The sequence below is a fragment of the Passer montanus genome, unplaced genomic scaffold (genome assembly GCF_014805655.1).
Source record: "Passer montanus isolate IOZ18808 unplaced genomic scaffold, ASM1480565v1 scaffold1, whole genome shotgun sequence".
NCBI lineage: Eukaryota > Metazoa > Chordata > Aves > Passeriformes > Passeridae > Passer > Passer montanus.
The window spans coordinates 12,148,601-12,168,886 of record NW_024356504.1 but is presented as its reverse complement, the minus strand read 5'-3'; the positions used below and the strand labels follow the sequence as shown (position 1 = coordinate 12,168,886).

The window sequence follows — 20,286 nt, the reverse complement described above, 5'->3', positions numbered from 1 at the left end:
CCAAGGGCAGGTACCCAGGATAGGTAGGTGGTAATAGGTGGAACGCAAGTTCTGATCTGTGAGTGGGCAAAACTGAAAGCTCTGCCCTGGAAGAAACACCACAGCTCTCTGCATGGCTATGGTATGTTCAGAGACATGGGGTTCAGAGACAGCCGAGATTAATTCAAAATATGTAGTGCTTTTATGCCGCTGGCTCGGTGATGGTATCCTGCGCAAGTATGCAGCAAATGCCTCATGTTCTTCCATCAGCTCCCATCCTCCTACACACCGTCAAGAAAGTTGTACTTATACATGTGACCTAAAGAGAGAAGGGCTTGTAGTAGTAGCAAAATTAAAACTGTGTATTTCCATTATATTCTTACCTATAGTATTCATCACCTGCATGAAATAAACGCAGGCAGAGAAATGCCTCTGCAGTAACCTACAACAGACCCTTCAGAGAGAAACTACCCTGAGCATGAAAAGTACGTTACAAATGTAACTATTGTTATTTACAAATCACTCTAAGTCACGGCAAGAGAGAAGTAGGAAAGGGCTGTGGACGTCGGGAGCAGCACAGAGGCTGCTTGAGGGGTCTTCTGCAGCCAGACAGAAGAGGCACTGCCGGACAGCCGGAGGCGAGCGGACAGGCTCCCATCCCCGCGCGAGCCGGCGGCTCCGGCGGCCGCTGCCCTGCCCTGCCCCGGGCAGCGCCCCGTCACAGGGCGGGGAGAGGCACGGCAGGAAGTCGGTTCTGGTTCCTGGGTTAAGGCGCCCGGGCAGGAGCGAGCGCCCTGTGCCGGGAGCGACCGCGGGCTCCGTGAGGCGCTCGTAAGTCTGAGTCGCTTTGGAAACCCGCGCCCTGGCGCTCCCGCGGGAGCGGCGGGCTCGGCCCGGGGCCGCAGTTCGGACCAGGGCATCCCGAGCCGGGGCTCCCGGGCCGCGCTTCCGCCCTCCTCTCCCGGGGGTGCCGCTTCCCCCTCGGCGCCGCTCGGCCCGGCTCGGGAGCGGGGCCGGGGGCGCGTCGTTTGGGTGCGGAGGCGCTCCGGGAGCGGGGAATCTGGGGACGGGATCAGCGGCTCGCTCGGGAGCCGATGGCCCGGGCGGCGAGCGCAGGAGCAGGAAGAGGCGGCTGCCCCCGCGGGCAGCGGCAGCGCGGCGGGGGGAGCGACCCGCAGCGCTCCGGGAGTCGCCGTCCCGAGCCCTGAGCGCACGGGGGCTGCCCAGCTCCAGCGCTGCTGTGCCATAGGGGCTCCTGCGGTGTTAACCCCGCCGTCGGGCAAAGCAGGAATTGTGTGTACTCATTAAAAAACAAGGGAAGAAACAAAACACAAAAAAGTTCAGTGAGCTCTCAGTCTCTCACAAATGATTACCTCAACAGGCTTCCAGTTCCCAAGATGATGGCAGTGTAACTTAGAAAATATAGCCATCGAAAAATCTGTTTTGAAAGCAGAAATATATAGAGAAGTACTTTTGGTTGGATGGCACCTGTGTTCTCATCTCTCATGAAACTATGAGAGGTAGGGAAGTGTAATATGAATTAATGTGCATATACACATGATTAGCTAAAACTAATTTAGTTTAAGGTGGTTTTTGAGGCAGTATGAAAACTAGTATGAAAACTCTAGTGAGCTGTGAGCTAGGATTGCTGCAGAAATATGTTGCTAATCTTTGTGTTGGAGTTTTTTTGGCATTTGACTAAGAAAATGCATATTACTACTTCTTTTCTTCCCACCACCTACATCAGCAAAATGTTTCTGATTTTAAGCAAGTATTTTAATATAATCTGCAGGTTTCATTTGTTGTTTACTTAGAAGTTTGTCTTACAACATTAGCTGTACCCAGTGGCTATCCAGTGTATAAGTCTTTACTCAAATATGAAATTCCAGCTGTCATTGCCATAGCTGTAGCAGCATAGCACTCACAGGTGCAGGACAACCTCTGTAACTAAGCTCTTCCTCTAATTCTGTCCCTGTTACAATAAATGCAGCATTTTGTAGTGCTGCATTTCTGGTGACTACATGTTGCTGTTAATGATTGTGAAAGTCTTTAGGATCTAATGAATATCCACAATCTAAGTTGTTAAATATCAGGATTGTCAGCTTTGAGCTGAATTATGTTCCAGCTGCGGTTTGGATACAGCATAACTAATCATAACTGATTAAAATAATGGGGATATTTGGGTTGGGGTTTTTTGGTTTGTTGGTTTTTGGGGGGTTTTTTAGGGCTGTTGGGAGGGAGTTTTTTCCTCCTCATTGGATGCAGGGAGAAGGGTAAGTGACAAGGAACAGTTGGCAAATTCCCTGATAAATATTGATGCCTATGGAGGAGAAGCAGGAAAATGAGCCAGTTTTTCTAACTGCAAGGAGTTCTGGATATGAGACAGATAACATAAGAAGCAGTTATTTATTCCAGCAGCAGGCAACCCGGGGTGTGACTACAGAGTAGTTTAATCCAATCTAAATCTAGACTGCGGCAGTCCTGCCCACGGCTAGTCGCATGTTCCCACTGCCTCCTTGTGCTGGTAGTAGTGCTCCAGCAGCCTTGCAGTGAGCTAGCTCCAGTTTTAATTCCGAGGTTGGTTTTTTTAGGGGGTTTGTTGTTGCTTTTTTGAGGAAGTAGGGAGCTATTTTGGCATAATCAACTGTGTAGCACAGAAGTACTGATAGGGTACCAGTAAGCAGCAAAAATGCATGGCCAGAGATGGGGGAAGGCCGGCCTGTCCTTCTCAGTGCAGGCTTGTGACACTGTTACACAACTGTGACTTCATGTTACAATTCAAAGCCAGTGCTGCTGTTGAACACAGTTCTGTGTGCTTATTGCAGATTTCTGTCCCTGTGCAGACTTCCTTGTGTTATCGTGCCATTTGAAGTGGTCTGTGGATCTGACCTGCATTAAAGCAAATGCAGCAAAAATACATTTAGTGTTTAGTTTTAAACTGAATTGATTTACAGATACGGTTTACAGAAATGTTGCTCAGGCTGGAAGAAAGGGAAGGGTAATGTCAAAGAAGAATGTCTATGGTATGGGGCAAATAAAGGACCAATTCTTCTAGTTCCAGTGCCATCTTAAATTATCACTAGTAATGACTTTCACTGACCTTTCTCTGCATGGAGTCTGAAGTTTAGGGAGCTACCAGTAAGTTATTTTTCCATACAAAGTAGAAAATCAGGCACTATGCTATAGTTCTGCCTCTTGGATCAATTACTTTTGATACCGTGCATCCAAATGACAGAAACAGTTTGTTAATGTTTCCAGTCACAATGAATGACGAAAAGGCTGGAAGTTAGGTGTAAGTTTAAAATACTGCTGTTCAAATGAAGGTTTGAGTTTGCATGAATGAAATTAAAACCTTCATTTTCTGTGAACTGTGAGTCACATGGAGCTGGAGCCCTATTCTCTCCATCAGAAGCTGAACGTAGTTTCATAGATCCCATTGCACTCAGTTTTTGAAGTTGTTTCATATGTACAGGACATGCCATTTACTAGGTAAGTTGTTAACAGTGGAGGATTTCAGAAGAATACAAAATCAATACTGATGCAAATTTCACATGCTTTTAAAGATTGTGATAATACACTTTCAGTCACTTTTAGCTATAACAATGCCCTCTGCAGTTTAGCACCTGTCCCTGAAGGCAGATCTGATTTTATTCATTGAGCTACACAGTACAGTCCTTCATCTGAAAAGGAAACCTACCCATTCAGTTAAAGGTGTGCTCCAGCATGAATATTCTATTTATTGAAGGGATACCATTTGGGGGAGGAAGGAGGTGGACGATGTAGCCTGTGTTACTAACAATGCTTTGAGACACTATGCACTGTCAGGGATTATAAACTGCTGAACTGGTGTTTAGGAAAACAACTCAAAACAAACAAAGCCTTTCATGTGAAACAATGTAGGCCTTTTATGCAAAACTTGTAAACTTGGATATCAGTAACTTTTATGACATCAAAGGATCCCTTAAAAATTCCAAGTAGTTAAAGAATTCACTTTGCTGCTCTTGAAGTACAGCCATGCCAGAGGTGAGATACAATTGCTTTTCTTGTAGGAACATATAGGTAAAATAAAATTTGCAGGAGAAAAAAGTGTGATGTCCATGCAGTACTCTGTTGAACCTTCTAGAAGAGTCAGACCACATTTCTGTATTCAAACCCTATGATAGGGAATATATTCAAAAGCAAGGAAACATGACCAAAATTTTCAAGCTACGATCTTCAGAATTTTGAGCAGTGTCCAAGGCAAATTACCCTTATACTCTTCTTGCTGGGCTTATCCTCATGTGACTTTCTTTAGTATTATTTGTGGGGTATCCCTAATCCCAGGAGATAGTGAGAGATGATAGTGGCAGTCCACACTGCTTTAAATACCAGGAGAGATTAAATTGCTATTTTTTTTTTGCTGTGGGGTGGGGGTTGAGACTACACTAACTTGTTCTCTACTGTACTTTTATTATGCTAAATTTTGTTCTTAAAATTAGTATCATATATTACTATAGAAGCAAATGACCTGTGTTTGCAAATTCTTGAAATTGGAGTAGACATTTAATAGTGTTCTAGTCTTATGTGTCAAAGTTCATGAGCTGTAGTTTTGGGAGTTGTTACTGAAATTGTGCACAAAGCGTAAAAAGTTCATAATATTGTGTGAAAAGCTCCAGGTCTTGATAATTTGTATTGGTTGGTATCACTGATTTTTAGAGAAAAGATGTTTTAACTCTATCTTAGGTAGCTTCTGTTGACATTTTCAAATTTGGCACAGAATAGGATAGGTTTGATTAAAACTCAACCTAACTGAGTTTTTATCTTTTATTTCTTAATGCTGATGGGAAAGATGTGTGCTAAAGTCTTTACAAACAATTCCGTGGGAGAGGGTATCGTTGTCAAGGCCTTTGAAATTGATCTTAATGTCTTTGCCAACTTCAAGCAGCAAGTTTGTTGCACAGCCCAGACAGTTCGACTCCTGAAACAGACAAATGGGTCCTTACAAGCCTGAGTTTCTGAACTTCGGGATAAAATGACAGGTTCAAGGGGGAATATGTGGTAGGGAATTCGGGAAGGCAGTGCCTTCCTAGTACCTCAGCCAGTGGGGTAAGGAAGAGGGCAATGTGCAGCTGGGAGTTCAGGACAAAATGAGGCTGTACCCTCCAAAACCTCAAGAGAGAAAATCCCACCGGTGTGTGCCCCAGGGACTCTCTTCCTCCCTTTATTCTAATCAAGTTGCAGGACTCTGTCTCTAGACACTGGCTCACTGGCTTTTCATAGCATGATTTTTCCACACAATTCCAAAACCTGAGTTTAGCTTTGGTCATTAATGCTGTCTTTATTTCACAATTATGCAAACGTTAAACTTATGGAGATCACATAAAATCTGGTAACTGGTAATCTGCACCAATTTTAAGTCTTAGTCTTAAACACTCTCACTGCAGATACATTTACACATTCTATACACCCAGAATTGGATTAAGAGTTAAGCTGCTTTTGTTTGTCTTTTGTTTAAACCTATATCTGGACATAAAATTAAATGTTGAGGTGAACAGAGCTATGCTGTTAATGGTTAAACATACTGCACGTATCAGTTGAATACAACAGTGGTACAAGTCATGGTATATATGTTTTTAGTTATATACTGCCATTTCTTAGGGTTCTCTCTTTTTCCTTCTGATTACTTTTCAGGTCTCTTAACTTGACCATCTTTCCAGTGATGAAACAACATTGGGAATTATGGACAAAAACATTGGAGAGCAGCTTAACAAAGCTTACGAAGCCTATCGACAAGCATGCATGGATAGGGACCATGCCGTGAAAGAACTACAGCAAAAAGTAGGTGTTGGAAGCTGAATTCTATCTTTAAAGCCATCCTTCCCATGGAGGATGGTAGTACATGTAGATACCAGTTTCACTTTAGCTATGCACACTTTAGTGCATCTGTTAAAGTTGGAAATTGCCATTATGAAACCATGTCAGTACACTGCAAAGTAACTCATTAGGGTTTGAATTTAGTGGGTGGGTTTCTGGTTTTTGACACTTTCTTTTTTCTTTTTTTTTTATTTTTTAATGGTTTTAAATGTTGGAAAAGTGTTATCTGTTTTGGAGGATTAATGAATTCTTCTATTGCAAACACAGCAAAGATGTATATAAAATTTTCCTAACTTTAACAAAATACTTTTTCGAATTTAATTTACATTCTTGAAAATTAATTGTTTATATTATTAATGTAAATAGCTTAAATTAAACAATCTTTGTGACAAATATACCTGAAAGTTGCTAGAATAAGTATTCCTCTTTTAAAAATAACCAGTACATTTATTCTTTAATGAAGTAACAGAAAGTTTCTGGAGTCATTCTGACCAGTAAGAAGCACCTTTGAAGTTTTAGTTAGTCTGTTGCAGAAAACGTTAGTTCAGTTAAACTCCTCTAGAACTTCTCAAGTAGGACAGCATATTTCAAAGCTGTCAGGTTTGAGCTTTGTCACAGTCTTTTTATCATGCATGTTCTGCCCAGCAATGGCACCTCTGTTACAGGCAGGCTTGAATGTTTTCATTGCTACAGGACTTTCTGATACTCAGTAGAGCTGCTCGGCTGGGACTTAGCTCAGGGGCCAATAAACCATATTCCATGTCAAGTTACGGAGCAGTAGTAGAATAGGAAGCAGGGAAGGATCTAATAGAGAATATTCTGATATCTGGGCCAAATCTTGCCATCTCCTTGCATGGCAAAATAAACTAGCCAAGGCATCACAGAACAAACACATTTCAAGTCAGTCATGTGTGCAATCATCCACTGTACAGTCTGTCTCTATTCATAGACTTGCAGCAGTGCTGGTGTAAATCTGTAGGGGTCTCTTTACATAACAAGCATAAGTAGTGTGATTTTTGTGCTGAAATTACAACTAATTAACCAAAGGGAAGACATTTTAGAATGTTTAGGGATCTTTTAAATTCTGTCTCTTAGGGTGAGCTATTAACTATTTGAAGGAAAGCCAGTTAAGTTAATACTCCTGAATAATCTAAAACTACATGAAAGAATCTTCTGACCAAGAAACAAGGCATCGAGTACAAGATGAGATAGTCCTTCCAAGGTCTACACAAGAAAGCCAGAGAAGTGTGAGATCATCAGTGCTAAGTGAACTAAATGCTTGCAAGATTGCTCTCTGCATTTTTAATGGTTCAGAAATGTAAAATTTAAAGCCTTTCATGGAGGATTACTAACAGTTTAAATCTTTGTCCTAATCAAACTTTCAGTAGTTGAATTTTATGATTTCAAAAGAGAACAAAAGTATTTTTTCAAGAGTTGATACTAAAATTACTTGAGTTTTAATATTTATGTTGCTTTTTTTGAACCTAACTCCTCTGTTATTTGAATGACCTTTGTACAGTGCTTTACTCTAGTAACTTCCTCTGTTCATTGTGTGGCCTCCACACACTGTTGGATTGTCCACCATGCTGTTGTTAACAGTTTACTACTTAAGTTACCGATAGGCCACTTGTTTTGCCAGTCTCTAGAGCTGGGAGCCATGTCAAGCACACAGAAGCCAGAGTCATCTCGGCCAGATGGTGTTTGATACAGATGGATGGTTGGTTGTCATGCAGATCTTCTAGTTGGTAACTTGTTGCTGCCATCTGACTCAAGGAATAATTTGTGCACACTGGCTGTCAAAAGCATCTTCTCTTCTGTCTGTTTTAGCTGTCATGTCTGTGCTCTGTACAGAAGTGTTGACAAGACATTGCTGTTGTACATTTTCAATTTGGTTCTCAGTGATTTTTCTGCTTCATGAGGTCTCTTATAGCTGCTGGAGTGTACTGCTCTTTGATCACTTTTTTTTTTTTTTTAAACACAACAAAAAAATCTTCTCATAGTACAACTACCTGGCCTTTCAAAATCAATTTTGCTTGTAGATTTTTTTCCTGCCTGCTTTACAGACAAACACAGCGGACAGTAGGAGGGTATAGAATTTAAATGTGGCTGAGATTTGAGAATTAGATTACACTATGGCTAAACTATGAATAGACATGAAAACAATGCTGAGTTTTGTCCCAGATGGTAGCAGGTGGTGACCTCTTCAGTAATAGACATATTCCCAATTTCAGAAAAATTCAGTGCATTCCTGAAAGTTTTCTTGTTGGAATTTCACAAGTTTTCTTGCTTGTCTTTAGCACTGCTGTAATTGCAACATTAGGCATGCGCCAATGAAATAATAGTTCTGAATATTAGCATCTTCTTGCCACCTGGCCATTCATTCAATTAATGGACTGTCTAGCAAAATTTACCGTTTGGTGAAATACAAGCAGTATTATTAAAGGAGTCTGTGGCCTGTTTACAGCATGAGTTGTAGTATTGGAGACAAAGGACGCCTTCCTCCCCAGCCCCATTATGTAGGTTAGAAAAACTAGTCCACTACATTCAAAGAAATGTACAAAACTGTTCATAGGCAAAATTATTTACGGAGTTTCTGTTGTATGGAGTAATGTTGTTGTTTTCCATTTAAAATCTACCTTTTAAAAAGCCTATTTTTATATTATTTGTTAGAAAATATGGGGGGAAAATTACTTTTTTCTATAGATAAACTGACAAGCATTCTGAAGAATACTAAAATTTTAATTTGAGCTCCATGTATTCTACATCTGTAAATGAAGAATCCTAACTTAAAAGTTAACCTTTACAACTGCCACAGCTGAAAGAGTTATTAAAACTCAGGGATTATTTCCTATAATACCTTTTCTAATCAGTACAGTCCCAAAAAGATGGACTTGCCAAAGGTTTTTACACAGACAACCACAACTACTGTTATCTTTAAAAATCAGAGCTGCTTTTTATATGCCAAATAGGAGACCCCTAGTCAAAACAGAATAAGATTAATGCTAATTAAATTATATTTGCAGACAGAAAACTACATGCAGCAAATACGTGAACAGCAGGAAAAGATAGAGCTTCAAAACAGCATTATTGCAAAACTGAAATCACAGTTGGCTGCTCTGAATGCTAATAGAGGTATGTACTCCCATTTGCACATGATTGCTTTTTATGCTGTGTTGCACTGATGAATAGTTCTGACTTTGTTGCTTCAGTTTTTACAATATACATATTTCAAATGAGTATCATACTTTCCTGTGAATGTGAGAGTTAACACAAATGTGCCGTTTCAAGATCTATTTATAAAATTCAACACTTCTGGGGTCTCTCTTTATCCTCTTCAAGAAATGGTGAGATTTTCTATAGAGGTAGAATCTGCTTACACTGAAGCCAATAAAAGTTATGAAAATATGGGTTCAAATAATTTGCTACATTTTTAAAAAATTGTTACATAATTATTTTTACACTCAGGTTGTTCTAGATGTGACTGCTATGATTATATGTCTTTTATGTTAGATGAGTCTTGTGCTGCTAATCTTACTGCATAACCAGAACTTTGTAAGCAGGTAATTCTCTTTCAGATCAAATAGTCATTGATGGATAATTTTTCACTGTTTGACTGTATTACACAAATAAGAGAAAAGAGTCAAAGTAACCATGTGTTAATCTGCCATGCTCATTAAATATTTATTCACACTAGCCTAACACTCCTGGTTTTCATAAATACTAGCAAAGTGGCTGACTTTTATTTCTAAGAGTACATGTACATTTCTTTATTGCCGATTTAGTCTTGCATTGTCTCTAAGCACAGAATTTAGCATTTCTTGCTTGTTTAATATGAAGGCTTTCTCAAAGAACATAAAGAAGTTAATATAAGTCTAGCTTCTTTTAATTTTGCTTTTACTTAGAAGCTGACTGTGAAAAATGCAGCGATAGTAGTGGCTTTTTTTTTTTTAATTTAAGGCAATGCGCATCCTTACATTCTGGTGCATGAAGACATTGAAACATCCAACTTACCTTTCAGGCAGCTCTCTGAAAAACTGAACATAGCAAAACAAAGAGAAAAACTCCTAAAGGTATGTCACCTTCAGTCAGTTCACTTTTGTGCTGTGAGAACCTAAAAGATAAGTGAGATTTTTACAGGTGCCTTTGAACAGACCAAGAAGTACCATCTCACACATTAATCCTGGCCCTGGCAGAAAGAAGATAAGATGCCACACACATGAAGTGCATGAGCATTGTGCCACTGCAGCCTGTTTAGGTGAACTAAGCATTGTCTTTGTTACTTCCCAGGGAGATCCCTGTTTGGCCATCAAGCTCTCTAGAACAGTTTTGATCATAAAGCAGGAACTTAGTTGATTATTTATTTCTTAACTTGCCAAAACCCATAAAAGGACTTTTTCGTTCTTACAAGAGCATTTCACATTGCAAACAGTCTCTATATTTTTGCAAGAAATGGAGAATCCGCACTCGAAAAGTTGTGGAGTGGGAAGTGAATGATCCATTGCTCCAGAGATGCTGATTTGTTTGGGTTTTGTAAATAGCCAGTGTTAAGATGATGTGTCTTCTGCCTCTCCTCATTGAAGTAACATTAAGATTGTCACTACAGCCTGTTGAGTGTAACAGGAATGAGAATAAAGTAATAGCCCAGAATAGCTTGGAAATGCCTTGAATGGATTTTACATATTGAGAAAAGACAGTGACAGAAATGCACAATGTTGCATTGTTCTTGTTGTAAATCATCTCACTGTGGTTTTTGGAAGTTGTTGTAAAATAAAGTCTCTTATTTCAGAATGTGAATCTCCATAGCTCTATAGCAGAGACTTCGTAAGGGTTGTAAAAAGGCCCTTGTGAGAAATCAGGCATTAGAATTAAAAAGAATCAATTTCAGGATTTATTTCCTAAGCTACAAACAAATTAGCTGTGATAAATTCACAGAAACACATTTTTTATCAGAAATGTAATTCCATTAGATCCAAAAGTAATTTCATTGGATTACTGGTGCTTGCTTAGTTATCCTGAAGGAATCTTTTAAGATTCCTTATATCTAAGGATATAAGAGTCTAAGCCTTTGCAAACACTTTAAACATACTGTCAGCAAATATTTATATACACTTCTTTTCTATTTAAAGTCTTTATATAATTTTTCTACACCAGAATCTGTGATTATAAGATGTCATTTCTTTCCTAATCTTTGCACTTACTTGGATTAAAACACATCTGAATGGTTAATTCTTTGATGGAACATCTTTGCATATTTTTGCAGTTTGCTGTCTTGAGCTGGATAAAAATTATATCTTATGGTTGCACATGAAGATCTGACCAAGTCTAGTATTTCATGGTCTTCTTTCTGAATGCTTACTGAAGAGCAATAGTTTTAAGCAACTTGGTCATATAATGAGTTAGGAATGGGGTAACACTGTGTTACCTGCTCATCTTATGGGGAAACACTGAAATAATGTGATCTCTAGAGGAGATTATAGGCAGCGCGTGAGAAGCTGGAATCATTCTTTCTGGAGCTATTTTCCTAATGGAATGTAGGTTATTTTCTTTATCTGCCTATTTGTTTTGTGTAGCCCATTTCTGCAGTTAACTCTCAGCAACAGGTGTTTCATTGGGATTTGGCTTCTTCTATTCCACGAACAGAAATATTTCTGAAATACCTCCATGCAGAATGAACTATATAAGTCTGTCTGCATGGTGGTGCATTTAAACCCAGGCACATTGCTATTCAAATAAGGTCTTTTTAGAGGGAATGTGTAGAGATTTAAACCTGTGTAAAGTTGGGTTGACCCAGCCTATTCTCTGTTCCTGTTACTGGGGAAAAGCATGGAGCTTGAGAAAGTATATTTGACTGGACAAAGAGTGCTTTCTGCAGAGGCACATGGATATATTTGCACCATCCTTCCAATGCAAGGAGGACCCTAATGTTTGGTATTGTGTCTAGTAAACTTGCACTGATCTGGCAAGAGTGATACAAAAATGTCCAGACAGCACAGCAGAGGCACACACACTTCTACTAGCTCTGGCTGTGTCTTGGCCATGCAATTCATGGCTACGAGGGAAGATATACAGCAATGTCTCTACCCAAGTTATTTTATTGAATTAAAAAAAAAAACACAGTAAGCCAGTGGAGTTCATGCTTCAAGGGAAAATTGGACAACTCCGTGGAAGAGACATCTGTTGAGAGTTAATAAATAGATGGAAACTATTACTAAGAAGATCTGGGATTTTATTAACAGATATATCATGAATGTCTCCTGTTTTCTTGTACTTTTTTCCCCCAGATGTCATATTTTGACATCTCTTAAACCGAAAATCCACCATCCTGTCACTGACCTAGTATAGTTTTCTTGTACGTAATTCAATAAAGTATTGGCGTTTTCAGGTATTGAAATTTGGAAGTTTGAATATTCTATTTGAAAGCCTGTATTTTTCTAATCATATTCTATCCACAATCTGCTCTAAACCAGAGAAGTTATTCCTACAGCCATTGTTCTCTATGCTGTCCTTGAAATTCAGAGTCTCTCCCATGGCATAAGATGCTTGGGTTTATTGTAACCTTTTGAAACTGCCATTTGCAAAGTCCAGGGGGATTTTTCAGGGATTGTATTCTGTCCTGCAGTAAAGTTAATAGAAATCCTGAATTGATTGGAATAGGTGCATGATTAGAGCTTGAATTTTGGAGGTTTAAAATGAGGGAGGAACTATATTTTCTTTGTTTTCTAGTAGGTGGCCATACATGTGTATTTTATATGCTGTTATCAAAGTCTGTTGCCTGTGTGTCATAAAATGCTTCACATTTGTCTCCACTGAAAGAAGTGAGCAGGCCAGATTGACTTGGTGGTCAGTACCCAGCTATATACAACATTACCAGAATTTTTCAGCCCTCTGCTTGAGAAGACCAAAGGTGCCTGTATTGCTGCCTAGTTTTGAGACCCTGGCTAAACTTTATTAAGTAGAAAGACCTGGGATCCAGCCACTGTCTCAGAGCCAAAGCTGTGCAGCAAACTAAACACCTTAGAGATGAGACAATTCAAGCTTCTACTTTTTAGTACAGTCAGACATCAGAATCCTTGTGAATTCAGTAAGACATGAAGCTAAAGTCAGCTCCTGTTGAGTTTACGATCCCATGCTTACGATCCCATTTTGCTGGTTCAAGAACCTCAGTATTAAACACTGTCTGGAATTTGTTTGTCAAGAGTGTCTTGTGCTATGAAAAGGAGGAAGAAATGGTGTATCAGGAATGAATGATACAAATGTTATACAAAACTCTTTGTCCTGCAATAAATGTTTAGCTTTTTTGTGCAGGACGTAAGAGCAGCTACTGCAGCAGTCTTGTGGATTTCCACATTCCAGTCCATACCAGCTTTGCTGGTGTCACTTTGTTTCCTATCTTTAATGCAAAGAAAGCTGTACTTGATTTTTTTTTGCTGGCTGATAATATTGTGCATTTAGCTGTTCTTTGCTGCTGGTACAATGTATGCAGTAGGATTAGACCCTAATATAAGATATAAGAAATTCTGGTATTGATAGCCTTTTCTCCTATTGCTTCATCTGTTTAATCTCTCTCTACCCAATAACAGAAAAGGGTTTGTGGGGAAGCTTTTAAAAGTCACAGTTAATATTCCCTGAGACCACTTCTAGTTCATCAGTTAAATTGTGTTTTTCCTTGAAACTACCTGACCATTTATTTGTTTTAGGAAGCCACTGAAACAGGCCATTATAGCACACTTCAGGGAAAAATAAAGGGTCCTGCCTTTGCTGCAGTACAGTCTGGGGGCTGACTGGCTGCGGAGCAGCTCTGCTGGAAAAGAGCTGGGATCTTGTTAGACAGCAAGCTGAGCATGAGCCAGCAGCGTGTCCTGACAGAAAAGAAGGGCAACAGCTCCCTGTGTTGTATTAACAGGAGCACAGCTAGCACAGCCAGGGAAGTGACTGTCTCCCTCTATTCAGCATTCACTGGACAACATCTGGAATAATACATTTGGCTTAGGGACCTCCAGTACAGGAAAAACATTCACAAACTACTGTGAGTTCAGCAGAAGCCCACTGAGCTAACTGGAGGCTAGAGTACATATCCCATGAGAAGGTGTAAAATCTGCTCCTGTCCAGCCTGGAGAAAAGGTGGCTTCAGGGCAGCTAATACAAGAGCCCGGCCGTGGCTCCACCCAAGATGGACCCTCGCCATGAGTTTTCCCACTTTTACATATTTGGGTTAATTGTCCAATTACAGCTTCAGGTTATGAAGTCCTATCCTCCCAGATTGCTCTCCTCAGTTCGCCATTGTTTACACTTTTTGGGCCTGAAGCTGCAATGGTGTCCTTGGTTCTCAAGCTGGAAAAGGATTGTTTTGTCTAACAAAACTGTGAAGAGAACTTGCTAACATTTTATATGAAGTTCAGAGTTACTCATGCAGTGCAGAATCTGGAAAATATGAAAGCTAAAACTTAAGGCAGGAGTATAAAAGACAATGGGAAGATGAAACAGGAAAGGTTCAGACTGAACATAGGGTAAAACATTTCACCATGAGGACAGCCAAGCATGGGAAAAGTGCAGTCTTCATCCTTGGGAAATTCAAGGCTAAACTGAGTAACCTGATCAGATATTGTAACTGACCCTGATTTAATTAGAAGCTAGAGACTCCTGGAAGTCCCTTCCAGTTTTGGTTATCCTCTGATCCTATAAAGCTTCTGCAAAAGAAAAGATACTGGTCTGTTCATAATACATACGTGACCACTTTGCTGACAGCTAATACCAGCATGCTTAAAAGATCCATTGTGTGGCCAACTACTTAACTGAGCAGGTATGACCTGTGTGACATATTTATGAAATTTATAAAGTTTGTGAAGTTTATCAAGCATTAGCTTTGTAATCTTCAGCCAGTTTAGAAGGGTTACCACATCATTGCAAACTGCCAGGCACAGTATTGGAAACTCTTAAGAACATCAGGCTATGAAGAGCTGTATTATTGAAAGTTCCCTAAAGGTGTAAATGTTTTTCCAGTGTTTTTCCTGGTATCTTTATGGTGCACAGGAATGATGATTTCCATCAGCATGTACTGATACATCTTCACTGTAACAAGTTGCATGGCTCTTCTCATGTGGCTTTTTCCCCTGCTTGCTTAAATTGTGTCCTCACTTCCTGCAGATGTAGAAGAAATGGAGGACAACTACTGGCCACTACTGCAGGGTCTCCAGTTATCTGAGAGCCTTTGAAAGCCCACATGTGAATTGGAGCTGTAATAGTCTCTAAGAGATAAATTATGCTGTATCACAGGCTCAGTGAGTTATTATACTGTCCTTAAGATGCAATTGTTCCTCAAGGGCAAGTGCTATCTTTGATGAAAGCTTTTTCCTAGGTGTTTGGATTTCCAGCAAACAATGATGAAGGAAAACACAGGAGAAGCTGTATCCCTTTACCTTTTATTTAAATGGAAAATTGAATTTGACTTGTCAGAAAATCATAGTAGAGTTAGGATTAAAGAGTTTTGCTGGGATTGAAACATGCCATTTTTAGACAATGTTTTGAAGTCACTGAGCAGAAGTGGCTTAATCTGGATCTTTAAGATGTCACCCAAGTCTGGAGTTGCATTGAAGCTCTTGTTGTAGATTTGCTATTCAAAGTTGCAATTGAGACTATAAACCAAGGCCTTCAAAGTGATTTTTCTGCAGGTTTTTCTTTTTTGTCAGCTGGTATAACTTTTTGAGGCTAAACAGTTGTGTCAGCTGCATGTACACACATCCCTGCTTAGCCAGCTGGTGTCTTGGTAAACCAGCTCTGGACCTATCCCTGCATGGCTGTCTTTGTCTAGGAGGGTAGGGTAGCCCCTAGACACCTGATCTCCAAATGCACAACCTCACCCTATGTAAATTCCATTTGTAAATAAAACAAAAGATCTTGGAAAAGCACTTAATTGCTCCTTTCCTCTTCAGTTTACCCTACCTGTCTACAGACTATATTCACTTACATTCTTCTTTGAGTTAACCCTTTGGGCTTAATTCTCTTGCAGAGACAATCATGGGGCTTGGGAACACTTTCTGTGACACTTGATACAGTTCCCTAGATTTCATAAACTAACAACCATAAGGTTTTCATAGTAGCAGTTTTTAACTGTTAGTTGTTTCTTGAACATTTTGCAGCTACTATCTTTGAGCATATTAAAATGGTTTGTTATTTTCTTCTTTATCCCACAAAAATCCCACATAGTTAAAAGTTCCATGAATTACTAGATGGATCATCAAAGTGAGAGCAGCCAGGGCTGTTTATTCCACAAATCTTTATAGGACTGAAATATTTGCAATACAATCCTGGTTATATATAAAGATTGGAAGATGAGAGGCTGGAGAGCAGCCCTACAGGAGCCTCTCAGAATTCGAAGTGTCTGGACAATGCTCTTAGCTCTGTGGTTTAGGTTCAGGTAGTCCTGCAAAGAGCAGGGAGTTGGACTCAATGATCCTTATGGGTCCCTTCTATTTGGAGATATTCTAGGATTCTGTGATTGTGTGGATTGTGTTCTTGGATTTGCTCAATTTGCGGAATTATCACCATGGTCAAAATGGTATAAGATTAAAATTAATTAAATACTATTTTATGTATCATATATGCAAAATATTATACATAAAATGTTGATGTAAATTATATCGTAAGTGAACCAAGAAAGTGTCTTTATTTTGTATAAACACTAATATGACTTTGAGAAAGATACAGTTGTTTTGAGTAATCACCTATGATGAATTACAGCTATGTGTAGTGGTAGAAGAAGATCTTCACTATCAATTGAAAATTATTAATGTAATAAACAAGACTGACCCTTACTTATGATGCAAAACCTACATTTAGCTTATTATAGACTGCTGAAGAGTGATATTCCACAAGCCTCAAATTTATTAATTGTACTGGTGTTTCTAAAATTATTTTTTAGGAACAGTTAGACAGTGAGAGCATGAAATTGAAGCAACTTGAGGACAAAAGCAATCAAAAGGAAAGGAAGCTTTTATCTATTATTTCCAATCAAGATGATAAAATAAGAAATCTGGAAAGCAAATTGCAAGAATTAAATGAAGCACAAAAGGGTATACAGACGCCAACATATAAAAGGGAGGTAAGATAAGAAACCAAGTAGAGATAAAATAAAAAAGACAAACATTTGTAAATTATTACTTCTTTCAAACATGAAATGTTTGGAATTCATACTAATTATTCTGATAAATTTATTTTAAATGTCATCATACTAGGAAATTGTTGAATTATACAAAGCACATAGGGAACACCATTAAATACTTACTGGTTAGTTGGTATGTTAACTATTTTATGGTATGTATTGAAAATTTTCATATTTGTCAAAATTCCAGATTAGCATTTCTGGTTTATAATTTTCAGTTGGAAGTTTTCACCAAAACTGACTTGATTTTTTCATTTTTATGTCACCCTATTTTTGTTACAGAATAGCATCCAGGGTGCTATTCTGTCCTTGTGGGATAGCTAGAGTGCAGTCATTGATGTGAATCTAACCATGTATTTACATATTAGCTACGTAATTTAAAGTGAACACAGGTAAACATAAGAGCACAGCAACACAGAACTTGTTGCTATTAGACCTCCTAAGCATTGCTTAGTTGACTGTGGCAAGGACTTGTATCCTGTGTTGCTGGGTGTAAGGCAGCTCAAACGCATTTACAGGGGCTGCAGCTGCACTTCAGCCTTATAGGTAAGACCTGCCTCTGTTTATAGGCAATGGATCAGCTTATACAGATTTCTAAGCTTACACATCTTTGAAATCAGCTGATTTGGCAGGCGTGCTCAAGTTCGTGTCTGACTTGGAGCACATATGAACTACTCAGGCCATCTGGTAATGCAGCTCTAGTGGAACTGCAGCTTAGTGACTGGTTATTATGAAAACTTCCCTTAATGCCTGGCAGATGTAAAACTATGTAATACTGGAGTGAACCACACGGTGGTAGTCAAAGTTAATAACTTATTTTAAAAACTGCTAGAACGCCTGACATATTAGCTTCCGATGTGTTCATTGAAATTTTCAGTGAATAAATTGATTTTTAAGAGGTAAAATAGCTGGGTAACAAGCTTATACAAAAGACAGAATCTTACCTTATACATGACTGAAAACTAATTACAATCAAGCGATATTCTTAGAACTAGTTCCCTTTCAAGGGAGTATGAGCAGAGAAATGCCACACTGAGTTAATAAGTTAACCTAAAAGGAACTAGCAATTTCACACAAACTGCTTTTGTAATTTTGACAATGCTTTGAGAGCTTTCAACAGGACTAGGTGAAGGACCCCATGACGTTTTTATTCTTATCAAGGTGAAGCGCAAAATTAATATGCTAACGTGCTCAATATTTTCATATTTTACTTCAAGGTGAAAAGTAAGAAAGTTGTTCCAGATAAGCCTGAATTATCTCTAGGGATCTCTGGTATTTCACCTGAAAGGTAAATACTTTCGCAGCATTTTTCAAATCTGCTTTTGACTTTTCTGCTATTAAGTAAGGCCAGCTATTGCCCTCTTTTCTACACAGTACCGTAAGAACTGGCTGGGCACGGAGTCGGGAGGGGGCAGCATCAAAGGTCAAAGAGCTAATGCAGGGAGATAATAGAGCCAACAACTATGTGGACTCATAGCTGGGGCTTTACAAGTATGGAGGGCTAAGCTGGGAGGGAGGAAGATATCCACTGGCTTCAGCAGGAGGTTGAACTCTGGGAAACGGCAGTGGATGTTAATGCTGGGGTTTGGATAAGGATTCACTGCCTTGCATTAACTTCTGGACAGGAATGTACAGCCATTATGGATTAACTGATGGCAGCACAGGAGCCTGCTGTGCTGCCAGGAAGCACTCTGATAGGCAGCATGAAGAAATAATTCTTGGCCTGATCCATCCCAAATGAGATAGTTTGAAACCAAGTTTATCTGTAAGTTGGAGGCAGCAAGCCTCTGCTATGACCAAGGCATCAAAAGCAGTGTATTTCCTCTTCTGCCAGTGATTTCAGAAAAATATTGAACAAAGGTTTATATTTTTCATAGGGTAGCCAGTAATGCCACTTTTAACAACTTTGCTGGGGTCAAATAGAAGATTCTCTAAGGTGAGGTTAGTGGAGTATTAGGGGAAAGTATCAATTTCTTGCTTTCTTCTTATTCTCTTGCCTAGGCATCTGCTTTTGACCACTCCCATACATAGGCTAGGTGAACCATGTGGATCTTTACTCTGGCTCACTACTCTTTTATTATAAGAAAGAGAGGAAATAAGACTGTAATGTGAGAAAGACTTGTCTTTTCAATTTATATTTTAAAAATTAAAAACCTTTACCTGTCTTCTGTCCCTCTGCTCTCAAATAGCTTCCTTACTTTACTGTTTTCTTGGAAAGAGGTATGTGACTGGTAAGATTGCTGGTAATCTTAGACTAGTAAGATTATAATATCACAAATGTCTAGCAAATTAGAAGACTGCTTCATCTAATCATAGCTATATTTTAAACTTCTGAATAGAAATTTTAATTTGTTTTTATTTCTTATTTATTAAAACATCTGGAAGATCATTAGAATGTGTTAACAGTAATAATTTTAACTACTTCTGTAGATCTTTTTTTCAAATAGACGAGATACAAATAGACATTTGTGTCATCAGAAAGAGAAACACAACTGAAGTAGGAACACAGTTAGATTGCTGTATGAATAAGCAATAAAAAAGAAAGCAATTCACTGGATTAAAGAAAAATTCCTTTTGAGATCTTCTGATGAAAAGATGCAACAAAGAACACAAATCCAACTTCACTTTTTCATCTTTGAAGTTCATTTATAAAATCCATTATATTGTGCTTAAAAATATAAATTACTCAGCAAGTTTATTAAAATTTCACAGTGGAATTTTATGGATGCATCAGTAGCTAAATAAGAGTGCCTTTGGGGAAATAAACTCATAGCAGCATGAACAATTTTTACCATTCTCACTGCAGGTAACTAAATATCAGATTCCCATATGAAAAAGATATAATACAGTAAAAGTCTCAGAATAAAGAGAAAAGTTACATCATATTGTATGAAACCAGAGGGAATGAGTTCACAAACTCCTCCCCAAAATGCCAGGTAAACAGAGAAGAAAAGAGCTGTAACAAATGCTTGTGTATTCCTTCTTCTGCAGTCTCAAGTGCACTGGCAACGACAGCAAACAATTAATGTTCATAGTGGCAGCATTTTATTTTCCCTAGAACTGAGGTGGAAACTCATCTACAAAATACCTGAAAGACTGAAAGAACTGAAAGGCTGGATTTTTGGGGGTGGTCCTTGCAGGGTCAGTACCTGTGTTCAAAAATATATGTGTATGATATGACTAAGCAACTCTTTGACAACATTTCCTTTTCCTTTTTCTGCTTGCTTTTACTGAGGGGAACAAAAATATGTGTACATATGTTGAGGAACAAGATATCCAAGAAAAGTAGCTTATAC

At 38.9% G+C, this 20,286-nt stretch overlaps 1 protein-coding gene across 4 annotated transcripts in view; it reads left to right on the top strand.

Annotated features, from left to right (window-relative positions):
- Window positions 1–722: 722 nt before the first annotated feature.
- Window positions 723–20,286, top strand: part of TANK (TRAF family member associated NFKB activator) — a 29,340-nt gene continuing 9,776 nt past the window's right edge. For 3 of the 4 annotated variants that reach the window (XM_039699088.1, XM_039699079.1, XM_039699071.1), the window contains exons 1-6: window positions 723–810; window positions 5,650–5,796; window positions 8,856–8,964; window positions 9,790–9,902; window positions 16,751–16,930; window positions 18,208–18,278. In XM_039699088.1, the coding sequence (XP_039555022.1) occupies window positions 5,698–5,796; window positions 8,856–8,964; window positions 9,790–9,902; window positions 16,751–16,930; window positions 18,208–18,278 (572 nt within the window). In that variant the 5' untranslated portion in view covers window positions 723–810; window positions 5,650–5,697. Of the gene's footprint in view, window positions 811–1,364; window positions 1,500–5,649; window positions 5,797–8,855; window positions 8,965–9,789; window positions 9,903–16,750; window positions 16,931–18,207; window positions 18,279–20,286 lie in introns of those variants that run through there. The other variant, XM_039699098.1, reaches the window with a different exon arrangement.